Below are 17,057 nucleotides of genomic sequence, written 5' to 3'. Positions count from 1 at the left end.
GAGAGAAGGAAAAGGGGGGGGGGGGGGGGGGGGGGGGGGAAGTGATCCACTGTATGCAGTAACAAAAGAATTTGTATTGATAATATTTATTTGTTCAGAATGAAATCTGTCACTCCCAAAAATGAAATTTGGAGGAATTTAGATTTGCTTATGCTCTCAGTAATGAACTGCATTGAATTGATCATACTAAATAATATACTACGAAATTTCCTGGCAGTGAATCACAAAACCCAGGGAAGTTGAGATGGCACATGGAAAATAAATATGACACAACATCCATCGGTTAAGATCAGAGGTTTATGTAAATAACTAAATAAGGGATTGAATTCCAAATTGTTGCATCTCTCTTACTCTCCATATCGGGAAAAGAGCACCTTCAGGAAGTTCTTCGGGATCCCAAGGTTGCATGGCCCAGGCGTAATACACTGTTTGGATTGTATCCTAATGAAACAAACATGAGTTAGTACATATAAAGTTTCCAACAAGTAGGATACTGAAGAAAGAATACATGTTTTTACAGAGAAGAATGTTTCAAGATGCACCCACACAGAATCACTTAAGGTCAAACTCATTAACTAAACCCAAACTAAATCCTTTAGGACGTTATATAACTTTACTGTTCTCAAAAGAGATTAAATTAAATCATCAAACATCTTCACCAACAAAGGGATAGACTGAAGATTCAGATTCATTCTGGGGCTTGCTTTTCGACATTTCACCATTACTCAAAAGTAAGAAAAAATAGCACATTTAAATGTATGAATATTAATTTTTACCTGGCTGCCTTCTGTTATTGCACCATTTTTATCACGTACACAATAGACTTGCTGTGTTTGGAACTGCAACAAGTTAGTGGAAAAGAGTCGTTACCATCAGACTATCAGTTTCTGTACAAAACTTGCAATTGAGGAAAAAATAGAAAATACCTACCGCTACAATGATTATGGGAGAGTCTCCCATCAGTTTGGTATCTCTTACTTCCACCTCAGATATATGTAGAATCTGCACTCCCAAAAGACAACCATCTATTAGTAACATGATGTATATCCATGCCAAATATAGCATGACCAGAAAAGGCTTCCCTCACTCATTTCAACCAAAAAAACAAAAAGTAGATAAAATCTGCTCCTTAACCTTAATCAACTAAGTCGAACATGCAAAAGCTGTTAGCAACCTTAATTAGCTCTACACATCATGCAAACAGTATGATATAAATGATATGGCTACCATTGTGAGTGTTTATTGCCATTTAAAATAGAATGATATGACTACCATATCTCAGTGTCTCAAACTGAAAAGGAGCTTAGTTAAGTCCCCTCACCAAATCACACACATTGATTAATTATTATTTATAGTCTAGCTTGAGCAGAGATTTCAATGGATAACAATTTTGTAACATATGTTGAATATCAACTCCCTAAGTTAATGCCTCCAACTTCACTTCTCATTCTTTAATTGAAGGCTAGCCTTCAGACTAAAATATCATTATGTTATATGATCAACACTGAAAGACATACAACAAGCATGTGTTCTTATAATTTTGTCAACACTGATTGCAACAAATTACTAATCTCTTCAACGGAGAGGCAAACTTTCCTACCTTGTTATCAAAAAAGATGCCATGGCTTTGAAAAGCCTGACGCTCGGCTGTACACCGCTCAATCACCTCATTAGCACAGTACTTCTTCAATGTTTCAATATCTCCCTGTTGATACAATGCTTTTGTTATTCCAATTAAGGTGAGAAACTCTATCATTCTGATGAAGATTAAACCATGAGACAGAAAAATAAAAATGTGAATTGCCACAAATCGGGCATTTCTAACCTTCATGTAAGCATTTAACACAGGTTTGACCGCATTCTGAACTTCTACCACAAAATCTGGTAAAGAGAAAGATCTAATCCATCCAAAACATTACAATGGGAAAAAGAAATTAATAAAGTAATCGAAGTATAAGATAAATATGACAAGGGAAATGGCACTATGATCATACGGATCTCGGGCATGGATCTCCTTGATTGATGCAGCAGCATTTGTTTCTTGAAAAATAGCTTCATTGATACTGTAAAAGACAGGATGGCCAAATTAAGCACTCAAGTATTTTGCAAATACCTCTTTAGGGATAACTCAAAGTAATGAGCTTAACAAGTAAATAAGGTTTAGAAGCATACTCCTGAATTTTGTGAACTATTGGGCTATCAGTAGTTTCCCAGCGTTCCTTCATGTCATCCATAATCTGCCAATTTCGACAAGGACAAATGATGCAGTAAACCAATAGAAAGTCAAGATCACAACAATCTAAAGCAGTTCTTCACTATTTCTCTCTTACACACAGACATGTAATTATGCCTATCCATAACAGCATCGTATTACGAAAAACAGAAACAATAAATGATACAAGATAATTGTTATCTTTGCACCAAAATGAAGTAGAAACTAGAATTTAATGATGAGAAAGAACATTGAATTGCAACAATATACCTCCTCGCTTTTTATTTTAACTGGTTCACTCATCCCACTGATACGCTTGAATAGAGGATTCCCTTGCATCTATGTAAGAGAGAAAAATAAAAAAATTTCATATATGTGAAGAGGCAAATAGATAGAACTTCATCGTAATACTTCGTGTAAGCATAAAAACTAACCTTCATTCTGAAAGCCTCCCACTTTTTGCTCCAACGAGATTGTTTGGTGGGTACAATAGCAATGTCACTTGTTGCACTTCTTTTAACTCGTGGGATGGAAGAAGGGTCAAACCCTAGATGCTTTTTCTTACTTGGACTACCATTTAACTCATCCTTTACAATATCATATCCTTTTTTGGCCATGTCAACAAACTTTGCTTCCCTGAATCTATGAAAGACAGAGGAAACATTCGATGAAGACACCCTTGACCTAAATTTTCCAAATAATGTTTCTGCAGTATCACTAGACCCTGAGTGCTGGTGTTTATCTTCCGAGGACGAGGCTTTACTTCCATCTTTTTCATCAGCAACATGATCAGCTGAAGCACCAGAAGGCCCTGAAGCCTGCTCTTTCCCAATTCCAAAAGATCCTTTAACCTAAATTGAACAAACAAAGATAGACAGAAAAAATATCAGCCAATCAAGGTATCTAACAGTACATGGTAAAGGGTAAATATTAAAACAAACAGGCGGACCTCTTCTGTGGCAGCCGAGATCTTCTCTTTTACATTTGCAGAGACCTGTCACATAATTGTCAAATGAAAACATAATTATCAGAACAGATGCAGGATCTTTTGATAATAAATTATGACCAATTGGCAAAGCGGCAATAACAACTGGTATATAGCAGAAGAATGCAGCCACACAACTGCACATAAATCTAAATTCTAACAGGAAAAACATGTTTGTCTAGAAAATTGGAGCCATTGTAAGATTTATTTTTTATTCTTTATATATATAAGAAGGGCATCGCAGTTGTTACAAACACACACACACTCAGATTTCTATGTATATGCAGCACTGCAGATTTTAGAGTTTATGAAATGATACCTTCTTTGCTGCTTCTTCAGCCTCTGTCCAAACACCATCCACCTGCTTGTACAGCTGCTCCGTTGTCTGCTTCGTTCTGCATTCGCGATTTCGTCATCTCAGAGCCGCCATGGTTAGTGCCCACCAGCCTTGACATACAAGGCTATGTCTCAGCCTATTAACTAAAAACTTTACAATTTCTTATGGCATTAAGTCACTGTATCACATAATTACCTGACTTTCAGATCTTCTTTCACCCCCTTGAGCTCTTCCACTTGCTCCTTCAGCTCCTTGACTGTCTTTTTAAATTGTGGATTCCTGCAGCCACAGAAATGATACTGAGGTTAATGTTGTAATCAGTATGCAAACATATCGTGATCACCAAATGTCATAAACAACTATATGAAACTCCTGATCAGAAACACCGGTCTGAAGTTCGAAAAACAAACAGGCAAATTCACAATCTTTTACTTCACAATCGACTGGGGGCTCTAGCTATTACCAATAGCTTGTTCCAACTAGCTAAAAAAGTTCAAAACTTTTGACTGCCCAGTATATTTTACCAATCTAATTTGCCATACTATACTGTTGAGCTCAACTACATACACCCAAATCAACATTACAAATGTAGAATAGAGAGAGAGAGAGAGAATGAGAAGTACTTATTGGTTTCCTCCTTGACCTGCTTCGAAAACTCATTGAAGACACTGAATCGACGATTCCCCCAATACCCATTTTCCGAAAGCAATCGAATTCTCGTGCCTGAAACCTATCTCAGCAAAACCCAATCCACCAAAAACCACAAAAATACATGAGAATGAATCAAATTAACTTGACAAAAACCCGAAAGTTTCAATCTTTGATTGGCAACCGGTTCAGAGGACTGTACCTGTTGTCGAGACTGAAGAAGAAGGGATTTTCTGTGGAGGAACAAATCTCGAACAAGCTTTCTACCCGCCATGAAATTAGGGGCAAAGGCCAATTTTTTTCAGAAAAAAATAAAAAAACGCCGTCTGTCTTGTGTTTTTTTTTTTCTGATAAAGATGGAGAAAAGGCCTGAACTAATATCCAGTTTCCATACTTGGGGAAGAGGGAACGTGTGCCTGACAGTTTACAAATCCCCCAAAGAAGGTCTTAACTCTTTAACAGTGTGACACCAGAGCATAGGGTTTATGGTTTCCAAAGGTTTATGAGACTTTATTTCCTAGAGCACAAGTAGCAGTTAAAAAGAGCCCAAAAGGCCTATTATCAATGTTTTTTCTGTTAAATGCCCCACCATGGATTGGCCGAAGTTGTTGATATAACTGGGATTATACTCGTCGATTTTAAGTTTTGTTTCAGCAGTCACACGAGTTGTAGGGTCGACTTGTATGACTGATGTTTATCTAGTGTACAACAACTTTAAGTTTGTTTGATTTTTTTTTTTTTTTTTAACTAATGAAATTTCATTGATAATAGCTCATAGGCTGGGCTCGGGTCGGGCCCGAAAATTGGTGAGACCGAGACCGAAGGTTCGGGTTTTTTGTAAACTGAAAACCGACAGAAACCAAACCCATTCGGGCCGGTTCGGTTTTCGGGCTTTTTCGGGCCTAAAATGCCAGTTTTGCCTGTTTTGGTACCTGGAAGACTGGAATGCATATCAAATTATAATGCTGTGAAATAAACTCATTAACATAACTATAATCAATTTGCAATAATCAAGTTTAGCCACAGTTTACAGTTTACAACACAAACTCAAGAGTCCAGAATACATTGGTTAACAGAAAACAATCCAAATTGTCCAACAGAAACATAAACACAATTTGCAATAATCAAGTCTTCTGTATTTCTTGCCAGATACATAAGGATATTCTGAGCCTGATTAGCAGAGGAGTTCAACAGCCTCACTCCAACATGAAGAATGTTTGCATGTGCAAACAAAAGAAACAAAGAAGAGGAAAGAATCTGCAGAGAAATCAAATTTTCAGTACCAACATACACATAATTAAAATCTCCTATAGGACTAAAAACACTTGGAAAAGATCTGGGTACTTTTCTTTATATTTTAGTCACAAAGAAGGTTTAAGAACATCACAAACTTGAACAATTAGGAGAACTTAGATTCTTTCAAGCCTTTTCTATCAGTCCAAACACCTAAAACATAACTATTAAATCCTGATTATGCAATAAGCCAATAACTGCCTACTAAAGTACTAGCGCAAGAGCCTCCCATACACATAACTTTTTGCTAGGAAACTAGCAAGACCTGTCGATAATGACAAGTAGCTTTAATTGTATAAAAGCTTGTCAAAAAGGAGCTGCAAGTCAAGACTTTCCGCAAGTATGCAGCAAGTCGGTTTTAAATGCAAATCAGAACAAGAAACATGATGCTACGTGCCCATCTCCCAATCAAAAGAAAAATTAAAGGAAAGAAGATGCTCCAACTTTGAATTCCAATTAAACCCAGGCAATTGATAATCAGAAAAGTAGCAATTGATAATGGGTGCATACAAAGGGTCGTACCGGAATGGAGAGTCGCACCGGCTATTTGCTTCTGCACACAAATTGACCAACCACCGGAACAAGCTTTTTGAACCTACAGCAGCCAAGAACATTGGGAATTTTGTTAGTATTCAGAATAATGAAAGCCCAGTGGAGATGAGACGAGAAAGAGAAGCTTTACCCAATTTCTATATAACAATTCTAAATTTCAACTCTTTTTTTTCAGCTTCCATATTCAAGAAACTCAGATTAAAAAAAGAAAAAGAAAAAAGAACCCAGCTTTGGTAAGACTGTTCTACCAAATGAACTACAAAACACAGAAACAAAACACTCCAAATGAATCAGTAAAATGGATAACATAGAAGAAACATACCTGGGTATTGCAGAGAAGAATAAGAAGAAGCTTTGATCACAGAGAGAGAGAGAGAGAGACGTTGAGAAAAAGTAACGGTCAAGCCTTGACCTTCAGTTTTGATTCCGTGACAGAGAGAGCGGAGGAGGATTTCGATATTCGGAGATCGAGACTGGAGCAGGAGCTGGTAATGGAAGGAGAGAGAGATAGACAACTCAGAGAAGGGTGAGGGAGGGACTGAGAGAGTGAGAGGGAGATTTCATCTGGGTTTATGAAGATCTGAAATTTGGGGCTGAGGTCGAGTATCGACAAGCAAAGAGGAGGGAGGCTGAGGTCTAGTTAGTGGACTGCAGGAGACCGAGGCCTTTAGGGTTGTTTATTTTTTTTTTTTAATATTTAACTTATTATTATAACACCCAATCATGGACTGACATGTGGCAACTGCTACAGTATTCGGGTCGGTTCGGGCTTTCGGGCCCTAAAAATATGAAACCCGAGACCGAACCGATTACATGAATTCGGGTCGGGCTTTAGACCGAACCGAAAATTTCTATTCTAAAACCGAACCGAATCGGTCTTTTTTCCTCGGTTCGGGTCGGGTCCTCGGTCTTTCGGGTCCGGACGCTCACCCCTAATAGCTAATGCCAAGAAGGTCATTACATACCCACCCGCTGACACATAACAATGGCCAGAACAACGCTTCATGGAGGGGTCACAGTGGTACATAGGATAGACCAACTATATTAGAACTTATCGTTTACTTATTCAACGCAAGCCTATTAAACTATGATCCATAAACATAGTATAGATAATAGAAGTGTAATCTGCTGAATTAAGCCTCCTGGATCCCAAATATGAAACCCTAGAGAGTCGGGCCTCAGATTAGGAATTAGCTTGAGTACCCTACATGGTTTGGACACCCAAACTGATTTGGGCTTCAAAACTGATCTGAGCACCCAAACTGATTTGAGCCACCCAAGCCATGTGGGCTTCCAAAGCCACTTGGGCCTCCAAAACCATTTAGGCTCTAATACTGATCTGGGCACCCCCACTCCTGCCTCACTGTCGCTTGAGACCGGCCCTCCCGCTGCAGAGCTTCTTGCCGCCATCTCCTTAACCCAGATTGCATCTCCGGCGTGACATGCAGCAACAACGCATCTCTGCAAATCGGAGCACTGTCGTACCAGCAGCTCGTAGTGCAACGACGCCCATCACTCTGCTTTGGACACTAGAAACATCCCGACGTGCACCAAGGGTCAGCGCCTCCGTCAGGATCGGGTCGAGGAAGAGGCGATCATGTGTTGCTTCCCCAACCATGAGCATGTCAGATTTAAGTCGAGCCTGACATGGACAAATCCAAAAATTCCATACTCGCACCCATCTAGGCTTGGGTTTTCCTAGATCAGACCATTGATCAATCTTGTTCTCATCAACCATATCACTCCGGCGCAAAGTAAACATGGTGATGAAAGGCTTAGGGCTAGATGTGGTGTTCGCTGCACAAGATCGGCGTTGGAGGGCCATCAGCAGGTGGCTTAAAGAGGAGACCTGTCACTCCCTGACTCGAGCTAATTTTCTAATATCGAATTAAGGTGTGAATCACATCTTAATTATAGAACTAATATTTCTATAACCAAAATGTGACAAAAAAATAAATAAATCGTGAACTAAAACTAGATAACAAGATCTCAAAATTCCAGCGGAAGCATATATTACATAGTCTTTATCACATAGTACACTAGTACTCATTCTTTATTCCAAACAAACATAAAGGAAACACAAATTTCACAATCCATTTGACATTATATACATATCGAAACTTCTTGCTCTAGTATCTTGATTCCATACCTGCAAAATCTGTTAAGGGGTGAGCTCAACCAGTGGCTCAGTAGGGACATAAAACTTTCTCATGGATAATTGACCAAAGATAATACCATCATATATTTCAATTATAACATGCATATCAAACAATGATGCAATCCAACTCCATTTATATACTTGTTAATTCATATACCAGAATACGCAAGCCTACACGTCCCATACCGTGTCCTTGACAGTTTTGCAACTGTGACTTGAATATCCAAACATATAAATTAATCTTCTTACTCAATCAAATCCCCCAAACCCCTTTTGTTAGTCATCTTGTCCAAAACATTGATCTCCAAGCCCAAATCACCCAAATATATCGACAATTATACCGCCGATATTCTAAACCTAAATGTGCACACGGGCTCGCCTGAGCTTGATCCCTACAATGTTCAAACTCAACTACACAAAAGATAATTCCCACAATCACCAAATAACCATAATTTTCCTCCAACTCCTTTACACTTGATAAACAACAACCTCCATGAAAACATGCACTTACATTGATCAACGTACATTTAGTACATGTAATTCAAATATTATCAAATAAATCATTTAAAAATAATATTAATAAGAATAACATATACACGAAGCACATAAAATCAACATCCAATCATAAAAAGTTTCCCCGAGATCCCCCTACCTTATTTTCGATAATCGTGGACAATACAAAATAAAATCAAGCCTCCTAGGTCGTCAAAAAATAGTTTCACCAAATCTGAATTTTCTTTCCACCAATAGAAAGAGCTCGTCAAGACGAATCCGTAGGCGAAAACGGATCCAAAATCGGACTTACGGTTCAAAAGTTATGATAAAAACAAGTTCTAGAGAGAGAAATGTAGAGAGAGAAACTCCGAAAATTGTGGGGAAAAAGCTGAAATGGGTTAGCCTATTTATAGGGTCGGGTAAACCGACATAATGGGTCAGTTTTATGATTTTGGTCCATGAATGAATGACACATGTCAAAGCATCTCTAACATTTCAACACATGGGTGCCATGTGTCTTGATCTGGTTGTTCTCTCCATCATTATTTGCCACATGTCAAACATTTGATATACTTATTCCCACTTGCAACACGTAGGGCTGCTGTCCTTGGTCACCAAGTAATGCATACGGACCAATAATAATGCGACATGTGTCTAAACTAATGTAATTTCTACTCAAACTTCAAAAAATTATTAAAAATAGTTGGAGAGTGCGGAAAAATCACTGAAAATTGCTACGAACTCGGGAAAATGTCTACTTTATTCTTATGTAACTGAAAATAAAACTTGACCTACTAAAAATTTTTTTTAAATATATTTCAAGAGCTTTAAAACTAGTAAAATTGGATAAAAAAAATTTCAATAATAACTTTCCACTTTAAAATTCAGGTTGTCACAAGACCGGTGCTGGCCGCCATCGATGGAACACAGAGGTCCAGAGACTAGGGTTCAGTCGAGGCCCTCGCATTTTAACTTTTTAAGTTTGTTTGATGGTGCAAAGTCTTGAGGAATTTATTGTCTAAATGAAGAAAGAAAAAAAAAATTCTCGAAAATTGAAGTTTAACTTAATTATGAAAATATACTCAACGAGAAAATAATTTCAAAGGTTGAACTTTGAAGCATCAACCAAATATATTAATCAGCTGACAACTTCATTATCTCAAGCAATAACAAATTCTAGAGGGAAAAAATGGTTTTTTTTTTTTTTCTCTCTCGTGAAACCCTAGTAAACCCGCCTCCTCTTGGAGCGGTCAAGGCATAGAGGTAACGCTATTCGTTGCTCTTAGATTGGTTATTGGTCTTGCGGCTACCTCACTGTTCTTCTTTTATGGCTTCTCTGCCGGCCGGTAGCTTTGAAGGTGGTTGTACGCATGCTTTCTTTATGGGGTCTAGGTGCGCGCCGTTGCGCCCCATCGAGGGTTCCCCTAGAGAACGACGTTGTGTTTGAGTGGGACCGACAGCTAGGCTTCTTAGGCAGGGGTGACCATCGTTTGGTGGTTCTCAGTGGTGAGGATGGGTCGCTCTGGGCGATGGAGACGTCTGAGTATGGAGGCGGGGCTCGATTTGAGCTTTTCGGATTTGGTCGTGTATTGTCGGATACTAGGTCCAGATGTTGTGGCTGTCGGTGTTAGAGAGGTTCGTGCGGCGACCAGGATTGCGGGCCAAGGTCCGGCATTCTAGATTCCATGGTTGTCCGGCGGTGGATTCGATGTTGTTGTCAATGGGCTCGGGCTAGATCTGGATCCACTATTTAGAGGACTAAGCTTTGGGCCTAAGCTTTTGTTAGGATTGCCTTGGTGCTTTGGGCCTTATTTGTTAGGGTTGGTTTTGCTGAGTTTTGGCTTTGACCCAATGTCTTGATAGGGGTTTACCTCTTTTAAGAATAATTGAGGCTATAACTTGAATTGTTCGGTTTTTAGTCTTAGAATTGTCTGGTCCTTTGGTTCTCAGAGCTTAATCTTAGGGTGATATTAATGTTAGGGTCTTTTGATTTCTAGGCAATGGTTCAATTCTGATGTATCCTCTGTGAGGCGGATCATTGTATTTAAAAAAAAAAAACATACAATAACAATATTTTTGTTGAAGGTGACTCTAAATTGCTTATTGGCAATATTAATGAGATCATTCAAACTTGGAGAATCACTGTCTTACGTCAACATATATGAAGACTGATCTTCTTGTAATCAAATTCATTTTTGTCACATGGAAGAGATGCTAATTATGTTGCTGGAGCTTACTTATCATCACTAATGCATGGAGGAATAGGTGGTGTGGTTCAGGATTCCAGTGGCCAATTCATTGCAGCTTTTGCACATTCCATTCTACATGTGGGCTCTGCGAAGAAACTGGAATTGTTGGCTATTCGAGAGGGCCTTGATCTTGCAAGGCAAATGCAGCTATCCCAGGTGATTCTTGAAACGGATTGCCTTGTTGCAGTGCAGGACATTGCCCAAAATGCTAGTTCTGATTTGGCTAGTATTGTTGATGACATTCTGGAGGTTCAGAGACTAATACCGCAGGTTCAACTCACATTTGTGCCTAGAACATGCAACCGGCTAGCACATAGGTTGGCTAGTATATATAGGCTTTGAATCTGGCCTCAAGGAGGCTTGGTTTACACAAGCTCCAGATTGTATTATAGATCTGTTATTTTCAGACTGTACTGAACAGAGCTAAGCTCTCTCTTAATAAAAGATCCGTATTATTTAAAAAAAAAAATGTTGCTATAGTATTGCTAAGAAATGTCATAATGTTAAGTCTTATTCTTGGAACAATATTCTTACCCTTGTGTGATTTTAATGCTTTTCTCTAAAGTTAGTTGAGAGCTTGAGATGTGATTGTGATAGGGGTTTCTTTTGTGATTTTCTTTTGCTTATCGAAAAAAAAAAACAATTAATTGTGATTTGTGTAAGAGTGAATTTCTTAATTGTTACACAAAAATTTAAATTTAAATATACTCTAACAAGTAAAATTTGAACAAACTGCCCGACCTCTTTGATTTGGTAACAAGTGGCTGATTTAACCTTCAATTTTCCAATTACATTTTTTTAGTTCCAAAAGAGGGTCGGGAAGGACCCCTAATCAGTAAAAACCCTAAGTGCCACTGTCGTGTGACACCGTGCTTGACGGCGACAAACCTCCCAATCATGGTTTCCGGCAACTTCTTGCTATGGAATTGCAGGGGAATAGTCAATACTGAAACTCAAAGAGCTCTCATTGATCTCGTTGATAGGAGCATTTTAATGTGGTATTTTAATAGTTAATTCCTCACATTTTGCTTAGTTAATTCCTTAACGAATCGATTTTTAACTCAATTTCTATTTTCTTAGGTACATTGGAGTAAATGATGGTGAAATGAGCATTAGGTCCACACTTACCTATAAATGGTGGAGAAAAATGGAAATGTACTAAAATGTCAATTTTACACATTTTCCTACTCCGGCTAGGAGAAACCAAGCCAAGCAAGGAAGAAGGAGCGGCCGCCGGACCAAATGAAATTCAAATGAGCTGAAACTTTCCAGATCCATTCTAGACATCCTAAGGATCGTTTCTTATGAAGAGTGCCAGAGCTAGAATTGAGCGGAAGGCCTTCAAACAGTCAGCCCAATTTCCTGCAGAAGCAAAACTGGAAAACTGGACCTGTAAGAGGTCCAGCAGCATTTTCGGCCCAACCACATGGAATAAAAATATGAAATTTTACCAGGGTGATCTACACTCATAATGGAACATTTTTTATGAAGAGGTCATAGTGAAATTGGGAATGCTTGTTGGAGAAATAATTGAAGGAATAAAGGGGCAGAAACTGATCTAAAAACAGCTCAACACCACATGTTCAAGTTTCCTACCCACATGAAGAAAGCTAGATGCTTTTCTCTTTTTCCTTGGATATATTTTTCTGCTCCAATAGATCATCATCACTTCCATACTTCTACACCTTCATGCCTTGCTTTCATTTCATCATTACTCCATCTTTTCCATATTTTACAAACCACTTTCATTATTTTTCTTCCATTTATCATTTCACTCTTCTTTTTCTTCCCTATATAAACACCTTCTCCTCTCACTCTAAATCACATTCCTTCATCCATTCCATCTTCTTTGTCTCTCCATTTCCTTTCCATTTTCCTTTCCAACATCCTCTAGGGCAAGCCACGAAGTTCAAGCAAGGCCAAGGAAGAGAAGAACCAAGCCGTGAGCATCATCATCCATCCTCCACCTTTGAAGCTTGCTTTCGAGTCTCAAAGGATTCAACGTTATTCACCCATCTTCATCTTCCATCCACGGTGTAATTCGACCTCTACTTTGTAACCTTTGCTTTGTATTTCTTTGGTTTTGCCTTAGTTGACATATATGTTTGAACAATTGTTAATTTCTGGAATTTTATGATTAATTGAGAATTTTCAGATTCATATATTGTGATTCAAGAGTTGCTTATGTGGGTTTGTTTAATTAAATTTGCATTATGGATAACTTTTGTATTTTAATCTTATGTGGTTGCAAACACTTAGGGTTTCGATATAATTGGTGCTAGGTTTAAGAACATGAAATCGACTTTTCGTTTTGTGTAAACTTGAATCAAAGTAGTAAAGGTTTTGTACAAAGATCGAATTTAATTAAAGAGAATTGCAATTAGGTGGACTTTTCCATACTAAGTTGTACACTTGAGTTGATAGCCTTTCTCTATGTGTAATGCGTTAAACATGACATGATTGACTAGCTTTCTAGGGTTTGATTGCATGTTTGATAGGATTAATCTAGGTGCTTTCGCTTAGGTTAATTAGCATTGAAAAGTAAAAAATGGGAATTCATTTGCTTTCGAATGTTTCACATGATCAACTCCTTTCTCATGACTTAGATGAACAATATTAGGGTTTGAATCAATTTTAATCATAAGTTTCGGTTTTGATCTTTGTTCTCTCATTCCATTCGTTTAATTATGTTTATGTGTTTTATTTGTTTTCTTAACTTAGTTTATTTTCGAATCCAAAATCCAAAATTCCCCCTTTTTCGTAAATATGTTTATACTTGTGAATATCTTTGTGATTATATTACTTTGTTTTAATTTTAATTGTTTAATTGTTTGACAATGACAGGTGTACCCTCAATCCCCGGAATAGAACGATCCCTACTTGCTTATACTACTAATGATATTTTTAGGGTTAAATTATGCGCTTGCTCAAAGCGTATCAATTTTTGGCGCCGTTGCCGGGGAATTGAAAAATCACTTGTTTTTGTTTTTAATTATTGTATATAAACTGTTTGATACTTAGTTTAAATTAACTAGGTTGTTTTTTTTATTGTTGAATACGAGTTTAATTGTGAGTTGTAAATTAAAGAAGGAATAGGTGAAGTCGTGTTTATTAATATTGGCCTAAACCCCTTTTTGGTACCTAGTTCAGGTCCCTTAAGGTTGAGGGCGGCCTTTATTAACATTCATTGAACTGTCTAACACACTTAGGACCTTTTACATCCTAGTAAGAATATCCTATGTGAGATGGTGTCTAGGAAGGGGACAACGTTCATGACGGGTTTTTGAATCCAGAAGTGCTTATAAATGGGCCTAGCTCATGCCAAAATGGATTTTTCCTCTTGTGTTCGCCCTCCCCTACCTGGCCATTTCAGTAAGGTTGCCCAACGGATGTAGGAGGGACTTTGTGTCTAGACGACTATACTTGGGCCGCACGTCCACTTGATTTACCGCTTGGAATTAGATTTGATATCAATAATGTTTATAACAAAAGAAATACTTGTGCATACTCTTTACGTGTAAATTATTTTGTTGTTTCACACTTTATACTTGTAAAAATACTTTTTTTACGTTTTATACTCACTTGTGTACTTAACTTGTGTCTTATGTACAAAATACTTGTTAATTATACTTGTAGTTTGTAATTCATAGTTACTTGTTTATTTTTTTTTGTATTTCTTTGTTAATATTAAGTTACTAACTTTATTTAATGTAGGTACCGTCTGGCTGCAAGACGTAAAATACAAGCGCTGCTTGGGAGGCAACCCAATTCAAAATATAATCAGATTTGCTTTCTCTTCCCCTTTTACTCCTCCATTTTCTTTTTGTTTTAGTAGTTATTTTCGTAAATTCCATCCCTATATGCTTACTTATTTCATTGCATGCTTTTAATTGATTACATTGAGGATAATGCAATATTTAAGTGTGGGGGAAGGGATTTATATTTTTGTCTTTCATTTTGAATCCTATAAATATTTTTGTCTTTCATTTTGTGTCCTATAAATATTTTTGAGTCCTATATTTTTTAATAATAATAAAAATAAAATAAAAATAAAATAAAAATAAAAATAAAAATAAAATAAAATAAAATGCATTCATTCAGTCTTATTAAATTCAGCTTTTTACAAAAAAAAAAAAAAATAATAATAATAAAAAAAAAATTTAAAAAAAAAATAATAAAAAAAAAAAAAAAAAAAATGCATTCATTCAGTCTTATTAATTTCAGCTATTTACAAAAAAAAAAAAAAAAAAAAAATAATAATAATAATAATAATAATACTCTATACTAAGCCATGTCTGCATCTCTGTAGGAGTTGAGGCTGAGCTCAAGGGAAATGTGAGAGCCACCGCCATAACCGCTACCTCCCTCGGAAGTAGTCTTCATGATGCCCAAGATGTCCTCACCATGCATGGGGAACAATGGAAGAGTTTCAATCTCCTGGTGATCTCCTCCTCGTTGTTGCAGGGATGTTTGTCCTCCTGTTGTGCCAAAAGAGTTGTACTGGTATTAGTGTTGAAGTGTGAGGAAGAATATGAAACAAAATTTAAATCAAGAAATCCTTCATTACCAGTAGAATCGGTGGAACCAAAGTTGAGATTAATGGATCTACCATCATCAGTAGAACTAGTGGACCCAAAATTGATGTCAATGGATCCACCAGCTGGCCCAAAATTGATGTCGATGGATCCACCAGCACCAGTAGAACCAGTGGACCCAAAATTGAGATCAATGGATCCACCAGTACCAGGAGAACTAGTTCCCATGGGCACTTGAGCAGCCTGATTGCACCTCTTCATCTGCTTCTCTCGAGCCCTGACATTCTGGAACCAAAAATAAATGTTCTTGCCCTCAACATGTCCATACTGGTTCAGCTGGAGACAGATCTCGTGAATATGCTCTGTAGTTGGGCGCTTAACTCCCTTGTCGTAGTAAAGATCCTTGAGGATCCTTATTTGATCTGGAGTAGGAACCCACCTGGCACGGCTTCGCCAGAAATCTGTGTTGGCATTACTCCCGGCTGCTTGGTTGTTTCCTCCATCCTCGATTTGTTGCTGGGTTTGTAGCTCCATCAGTTGCAGAGTTCGTGGTTCCATGGTGATGGGTTGAGGGGATGTGAAGATCGAAGAGTAAAGTTGTCAAGTGTTTGAAGGAGTTGTTGTTAAAGGGATTAAGGATGATGATGGTGTGTTGGAGATCTGAAAGTTCAGAGGAAAGATGGGATTGAATCAATTAGATGGGAGAGAAGATCAGAAGAGAAGGATTGAATCGAAGAAGAAATATTTTGAGTTTTGAAAGAAGAGGAAAAGCTGAAGAGTTGGGAGAGAGGGGCTGGAACTCAGGAGAGATTTTCGTTCCTTTGGAGTGAACAGTTGCGCCCTCAGAATGCACCTATTTATAGAGCGAGGTGAGCAGATCTCCACCGTTGGATGGACGATTCCTGTGATTCATTCTACGCGTTGGATTAAAGTCGCCCTGAAACCCGGAAAAGTTGTTGGCGCGTGGAGAGCGTGTAAGGGGACCGAGGGAATCTCGAGGCGCTGTGGCAGACAGCTGTAGCCGAAAGCAGATTTGACTGCCGTAAATCACGGAAGGGATAAGCCGTGACACAAGTGGGCCGTACTTGGGCCTGTCTCGGATCAAGGCATCACTGTAGCTGTGGGTGGAGACATGATGGGCCGAGTTTCTGAAACAGTTTTGGATGAGTTGGGCTGGGTTTCTGCAACAGTCTTGGATGTTTTGTGCCGAATTGTTGAAACAGTTGAAACAGTTGGTTTAAATAAAAGGATTGGTATGGATAATAACGTGAGCAGCCGTGCTCGAGTGGTTGAGTGTAAAGTTCGTGTACAAGAGGTCTGAGGTTCGAACCTCGCCTCTCGTTTATTTTTATTATGTTCGTTTATGACATAATAAGTATAAAATTTGTACACATTATATTAAGCACAGCTTGTGCTCCAGTGGTTGGGGACAAAGGTTTCGTGTAGCAGGTTAAGGTTTCGAACCTTGCCTCCCCCGTTTTTTTTTATTTATGTCACTCCATCAGAACCCTCCTCCGAAGGCTGAAACCAGCAAGAAGGCTGCCACTCGCCCGCATACCGCTCCTCCAAAGGAGTAAATGGAGGTACAAGTCT

The 17,057-nt window shown here is 38.2% G+C and overlaps 1 protein-coding gene and 1 long non-coding RNA gene across 2 annotated transcripts; one reads left to right on the top strand and one right to left on the bottom strand.

Annotated features, from left to right (window-relative positions):
* Nucleotides 1–54: 54 nt before the first annotated feature.
* LOC133709478 (mitochondrial import inner membrane translocase subunit TIM44-2-like) lies at nt 55–4,706 on the bottom strand. Its single transcript, XM_062135240.1, has 14 exons — nt 4,385–4,706; nt 4,158–4,264; nt 3,730–3,813; nt 3,517–3,592; nt 3,162–3,206; nt 2,647–3,063; nt 2,483–2,551; nt 2,173–2,237; nt 1,995–2,063; nt 1,826–1,898; nt 1,601–1,705; nt 931–1,002; nt 777–839; nt 55–441 (listed from the first exon to the last, which is right to left on the bottom strand). Exons 1-14 carry the CDS (start codon nt 4,454–4,456, stop codon nt 310–312), a joined length of 1,449 nt encoding a protein of 482 aa, XP_061991224.1. The 5' UTR covers nt 4,457–4,706; the 3' UTR covers nt 55–309.
* An 8,051-nt stretch (nt 4,707–12,757) lies between these two features.
* On the top strand, nt 12,758–14,675 carry LOC133710865 (uncharacterized). Its single transcript, XR_009846935.1, has 2 exons — nt 12,758–12,965; nt 13,774–14,675. It is a non-coding gene; the product is annotated as an uncharacterized LOC133710865 (long non-coding RNA).
* Nucleotides 14,676–17,057: the final 2,382 nt, after the last annotated feature.

The sequence above is a fragment of the Rosa rugosa genome, chromosome 5 (genome assembly GCF_958449725.1).
Source record: "Rosa rugosa chromosome 5, drRosRugo1.1, whole genome shotgun sequence".
Classification (NCBI taxonomy): Eukaryota; Viridiplantae; Streptophyta; class Magnoliopsida; order Rosales; family Rosaceae; genus Rosa; species Rosa rugosa.
This window is presented reverse-complemented; position numbering and strand designations above follow the sequence as displayed.

Coding starts and splice junctions, on each gene's coding strand:
- LOC133709478 (XM_062135240.1), bottom strand. CDS start 4,456: ATGGCGGGTAGAAAGCTTGTTCGAGATTTGTTCCTCCACAGAAAATCC. Junction 3,593..3,729: donor AAAGAAGATCTGAAAGTCAG/GTAATTATGTGA, acceptor TCGCGAATGCAG/AACGAAGCAGACAACGGAGC. Junction 2,552..2,646: donor GGGAGGCTTTCAGAATGAAG/GTTAGTTTTTAT, acceptor TCTCTTACATAG/ATGCAAGGGAATCCTCTATT.